The sequence below is a fragment of the Poecilia reticulata genome, unplaced genomic scaffold (assembly GCF_000633615.1).
Source record: "Poecilia reticulata strain Guanapo unplaced genomic scaffold, Guppy_female_1.0+MT scaffold_909, whole genome shotgun sequence".
Classification (NCBI taxonomy): Eukaryota; Metazoa; Chordata; class Actinopteri; order Cyprinodontiformes; family Poeciliidae; genus Poecilia; species Poecilia reticulata.
The window spans coordinates 1-5,807 of NW_007615651.1; the positions used below are offsets into that span (position 1 = coordinate 1).

The 5,807-nt window shown below is 41.8% G+C and overlaps 1 protein-coding gene across 1 annotated transcript; it reads right to left on the bottom strand.

Moving 5' to 3' along the window:
• Window positions 1-385: 385 nt before the first annotated feature.
• Window positions 386-2,798, bottom strand: LOC103461273 (endothelin-converting enzyme 1-like; the record flags this gene model as incomplete). Its single annotated transcript, XM_008403590.2, has 3 exons — window positions 2,591-2,798; window positions 700-756; window positions 386-613 (listed from the first exon to the last, which is right to left on the bottom strand). Coding segments are annotated over exons 1-3 (433 nt in total), but the record flags the coding sequence as incomplete, so codon positions are not given.
• Between the last annotated feature and the right edge of the window lie 3,009 nt (window positions 2,799-5,807).

Genomic DNA, 5,807 nt, shown 5'->3' on the forward strand with positions numbered 1-5,807 from the left:
GGACGGACGGACGGACAGTTGGGATGGATGGATGGATGGATGGATGGATGGATGGATGGATGGATGGATGGATGGATGGATGGATGGATGGATGGATGGATGGATGGATGGCCAGACAGTTGGATGGACAGTTGGTTGGATGGATGGAGAGTTGGACGGACAGTTGGTTGGATGGACAGATTGACGGATGGATGGATGGATGGATGGATGGATGGACAGTTGGACGGATGGATGGATGAACAGTTGGATGGATGGATGGTCAGTTGGACGGACAGTTGGTTGGATGGATGGACAGTTGGATGGACAGTTGGATGGATGGACAGATGGATGGATGGATGGATGGACAGTTGGATGGACAGTTGGATGGACAGTTGGATGGACGGACAGTTGGATGGATGGACAGTTGGTTGGTTGGATGGACAGTTGGACGGACGGATGGATGGAGCGCCACCTTTCAGCCGGATGTCCACATGCTGCCTCAGCCAGGGGTAGATGCCGTGGGACGATGAGTCTTCAGGAATCGTGTTTTCCTTCAACCAGCCGCCGCAGGAGAACGTGTAGAAGTCGTCACAGGGGTCGACTGACCGGTCCAACTTACTCAGGATGGACCCGGCTACGAGACAAATCACAAGGTTCTGATCCAAACCACCCAACACAGAAACCCAGAGGCATCAACTCCACTGCTGGGAACTTGCTCACCTGCCTCGATGCATTCTGGGGAAAGACAAAACTCCTCTTGACTGGATTTTTGGGAGACTAATGGAGAGAAAAACATTTTTATTGGGTTAAATTACTGATAAATTCAAACTGTTAGAAACTTTTCCAACTGTGAGAACTTTTACTGTCTATTTGGGTAACATTTATCTATAATTATCCAATGAAACCCCTGGTTCTGTAAGTTTAAATCACCAGTTTAAATCAGACTGGTGGAACTGGAACCACGGCTGATACATCTGGATGGTTCTCACACAGAGTAAACAGCTATGGTTTCTCTGAACTGAGCAACGTCTGAGTGTTTCATCTGAGCAGAAGCCATTTTCCACGCTTATCCAGGCATCCTAAACTGAGATGTAATTTTTACGAAACTTTGTAAACATTCTGCTAACGCTGAAAAAAAACAACTTTCTCAATTGTGGTGTCTCCATTAAATAAGGAACGCAATTAGAGGACACAAAAATCAGAGTAAAAGTATTTGGTCAAAGGTCAAATAAGTACTGAGTAACTGATCAAATTGAAAAAACTGAAAAAATTTTAAAATCACATATTCAGATGGATTAAAATATAAAGTTGAGTGAAAATTTTGGTATTTTAAGGACAAAAATGACAATAATTCATATAAAGAACAAAAAATAACAAAATACAAGAATTTTTTTCCAAATCATTTTATTTCAATGTAAAACTTATGAAACTTCAATAAAAATTGCAGGTGAATTTTTGGTTAAAACCTGTTTGTTTTTTATTCAGGAGGTAGAAAATACAGAAATCTTACTCAAGTAAAAGTAACTAGTGCAGCGTAGGAGAAATACTCCTGCTACTCCCCAAACCTGGACCAACTACAGATTCTGACAATAAAAAATATAATCAAAACAAACAATAAAAAAAGGAAATTACAACACAATTATGACACATTTCTTTTTAACATTCTAAAAGTTTTGTGTACATTCATAATGAAACTACAGCTTGTGTCTTCAGTCAGAAGCTTCTTTGGGTCTTCTGTAATTCTGACTGCTACACAGTTCATCAGCATGAACGGCTGCAACTCTGAAGAAAATTGTAATATGAGTTACAACCACATTTAATTTCCCTCTGGGACTAATAAAGCATTTTCTTAATGAATTGGATGAGAGGGCATCTGATCTGCAGCACCAGGAACCTTTGAGTGGGAATCTAATTAGTTTTTCCCTATGGATGAATCGACAGTTATGGAAACTTTTCTCCTTTATTGTCCTCCTCAGCTCTGCTGGAAGTTATTATTACTCCACACAGCTGTAATAAGGGCGAGCAGAAGCTAAAATAAAACCACTGTAATCCACACAATGTTTATTCTCCTGGCAGCAGAGAACAAACCGCAGGTTTACCGGTTCATTTCCGTTACTCGACTCTTTCTAGAAAGTTCTCTAACGTCTGGTGTGATGTGGTTCTGTGGTAAACAAAAAGAAAACATGAAGCAAGCCGGCGCAGAGTATTTGGAAACCAAACTCTTATTGTAAACTGATGACCGGAGCAGGACCGGACTGCGCCGTGAAGTCTGACCTCAGAGCTTCACGTGTCCTGGGAGCCGCTTTGCAGAATCCCTCAACGTTGTGGTCACTTTTGATTCCAACACGCACATTTATGTCCCCGAAAACAAGCCGCTAACGACCCGTTGATGGACGCAAACGCACATCAAAGAGTCAAACTCTGGTAATTAATGACCTGTGAGTAAATCAAAGCAGAGCGAGTCTCTCTCCCCTCACTTGGCTGGAAACTCGAGGAGCGTTTCCATTAGAGTGGGAGTTTGGAACTGCCAGCTTGGGCACATGAGATAATTGCACTTCAGTGTGGCCACAAGTATGCAGCTTTCCCTCAATAACAAAAAGACAATACTCACCCCACCCAAGACCAACGCATGATGAGCCCCTGCAGCTATGACCATCGCTGGAACCACACAGCACTGCAACCACTGATGCCGTTTCCATGCCCCCCAAACTCCACATATTGGGAAATGTAATTGTTTCCAGTGGAAGTGGATAGTTCATCAGCTTTGCTGCACATCAGGACTTGAAACGCCAAGCTGAACGTCCTAAAAAGACATTTTTAAAAGATACTCATCGGCCTTTAAAGGCTTACAGATGAGCGTGGACGACTCAGTTTAGTCAAATGATAAATAAAATTTATATTTCTGCACTTCATCTTTAGTTTTTTACCATGTTTAGATCAAATCCACAACAGTTCAACCAGGCATATTTCCTTATAACTCTCACTTAAAGGGGCAGTATTATATGTTAACTTCAGTTGTTATAAAATTCGAAATTGGGCCTCTGTCTCTTTAAGAAGCTCCTGCTCGTTCTGAAACTCTGCCTTCAGGAAGTCATCTCCACATCGCTCCTCTATGTACCGTTTAGCAGCGTTTCACTGAGAAGTAGCTCCTATAACGAGCTCAGCTGATTTGCAGTTCCACCAGGTGTTTGCTAATTGCTGCTTGCTAGTCTGAAGGAACTGAGTGAGGGAGAGCTGAATGGTTGCCATGGAGATTAAAGGATTTCTTAACCATGCATGAAAGAATCAAAGCAACACTCCAGGTATGTTTTTGATGTGGGAATAACGTCATAACATGACGAAAAACTCAAAAGTCGGTTTTACAGCTGAAATTACAGGGTGCAATGGTTTATGACGTCCGATCACAGCAGCCAATCCTGGAGTGCCATTCATTTTCCTTGGCGCTGATTGGCTGAGCCCCAAAGAGCGATGACAAGAAAGACTACAAATGTTTCCTACTGAGCATATCAAAGTATAATTGGTGTTTTAACCATTAAAGCGGGCAGTAATAAGCATTCAAACAGGATCTAAAGTTATTACAGCTACTTGCAGGCGTTTGAGCCTGAATACCAGTGGTCCACTGTAGAGATCCATCCCATAATGACCAGTTTGGGCTTGTTTACCACGTAAAGATGCAGTCATTGAGTTAATAATGTGTCCGTGAGTCAAAAGTAAAGCCATCTGCCTGACAGATGAAACTACCAAAGAAAATTATTGTAAATCTACAAGAGAGCGTCCAAAAATGACTCCAAATGTTGCAAAGTCCAGAACCCGAACAAATGTTGCCTTTTTTAAAGAGAAACCAGGAAGTCCGCTCTGTCTAAAAAAGGATCAGGGCTTAGGTTACAAAGTTGCGCCTGAGCAAAGGCAGACAATAAATTCAACAATGTGTGTCGCAACAGATCAATATCAAAAGATGATACATCTGATGGAGTATTCACTGAATTCCAATCCAGAACCGCACAGCATTCTGGGAGATGTAGGAAGAGGAAAGGTTAAGCTGCTCCACCTCTGACGGCTAGCCAAGCTGGGTTGGTGGAATCAACTCGCTCATTCTTTGGTTACCTACCAACCCACTCATTCTTCAGTTACCTAGCAACTCACTTGTTCTTTGGTTCCTAGCAACTCACTCATTCTTTGGTTACCTAGCAACTCACTCATTCTTTGGTTAAATAGCAACTCACTTGTTCTTTGGTTACCTAGCAACTAGGGCTGAAACGATTCCTCGAGTGATTCGAGTACCTCGATTATTAAAATTCCTCGAGGAAAATTGACCTGCCTCAAAGCTTCGTTAATTTATGYTTTAYCATTTAGYGCACCGTGTTTCAGCYGGAACATTATTTGCGTTGMGCGGAGCTCTGACTTCCGCCTCTGAGTTGTTGATGGAAGCTACGTGTTAGCGGCATAACGTCCAATCTTCAAGTTCGGCCCGCGGGGATTTTACTGATTGGTGATAATTCCGGGTTTTCATCATTTTTGAGGGACCAATAAACATCCTTAAAATGACCGGCGCGATGCCGGGAGTTCGGCAGCCTTTCTGCTCCGGAGCTGCTGGTTGAACGGCGGGAAGAAGCTGAGGAGGATTTATACAGGTGAGCGGAGAGACTGAACACGGCGGGCGGCTGAGGGTTGATGCTTACAGGGTAAGAGCAGCTTTACGGACGAACCGCACAATAAACTTATATCAAACTTGACACTTTGCTAAAAACTGTGTTTGTGTCTGGTGAATTTTTGGTTAAATCATGTTTGTTTCTCTGTTCAGTGGATAGAAAATCCAGAAATGTTACTCAAGTAAGTTTACTCTTAATAAAATTACTCAAGTAAAAGTAAAAAATGTAAAAATACTCCTTTCAAAAAAGTTACAAGTAAATTTATTGAGTAAATGTAAGTAGCTGCTGACCAACTCTGATCATTTCTTTACCCCACAAACTGCTCACGTATGGAATAAGAAAAGTCCTATCTAAAGTTTTCTATAGGTTTGCAGGGAGGTAAACATGTGGAAGAAGGTTTTCTATTCCATGAGACCAACATGGAAATCAGCAAACCACTGCCATGAGAAACACAGTGGTGGCAGCATCATAACATCAGCTGATAAACTTAAAGTTAGTCTGAAAGAAAAGAGTTGAAACTGGGCAAAGATGCATCCAGAGCAACAGTAAAACTGACCGCATCAAAGGATATTCCAGTTAGGATGGCCTAGTCAAAGTTCAAAAGCTACACACACACTTCATGGATCCAATACTTGTTCATTTGTACGCTTCATTTGTGGTTTAATTTTTACCTTTTCATTTCTCATAGTTTATTCTACTTCCTCTCAACTTTTCCTGAACCTGCTGCTGGGACTGTAGATGGAAATCAACTAGAAACAGCCACTGATCTGGTTCAGTACATTTTCGCTTTCTGGTAATCAAACTTTATGTACTTTGTTCCAGATGTATAAACACATAAATACAAGAGGAAGTAATAAAAGTTCATGACATAAACTAAAAGAGACACCTGTGACAATGAGAGATCCATTTTTAAATACAAAAATCTATCTGTTAATATTTAAACCCAACAGGTTTTTCCTTTTTCCTCTCCTGCTAAACGGCCGCATGAAACCTTATGTGACCCAAAAATAGTTTGACTCGTGTTACCCAACACCTCTCCGCCACCAGCGCGCCGTTTTGTTTTGAAACGCTGCATGTCCTGCAGTCCGAGGACAGGACATTTCTGTACCATACGGCAGATTCCCACAGTTTATAAAGTAGGATAAAGGGTAGCATGTGTGTGTGTGTGTGTGTGTGTGT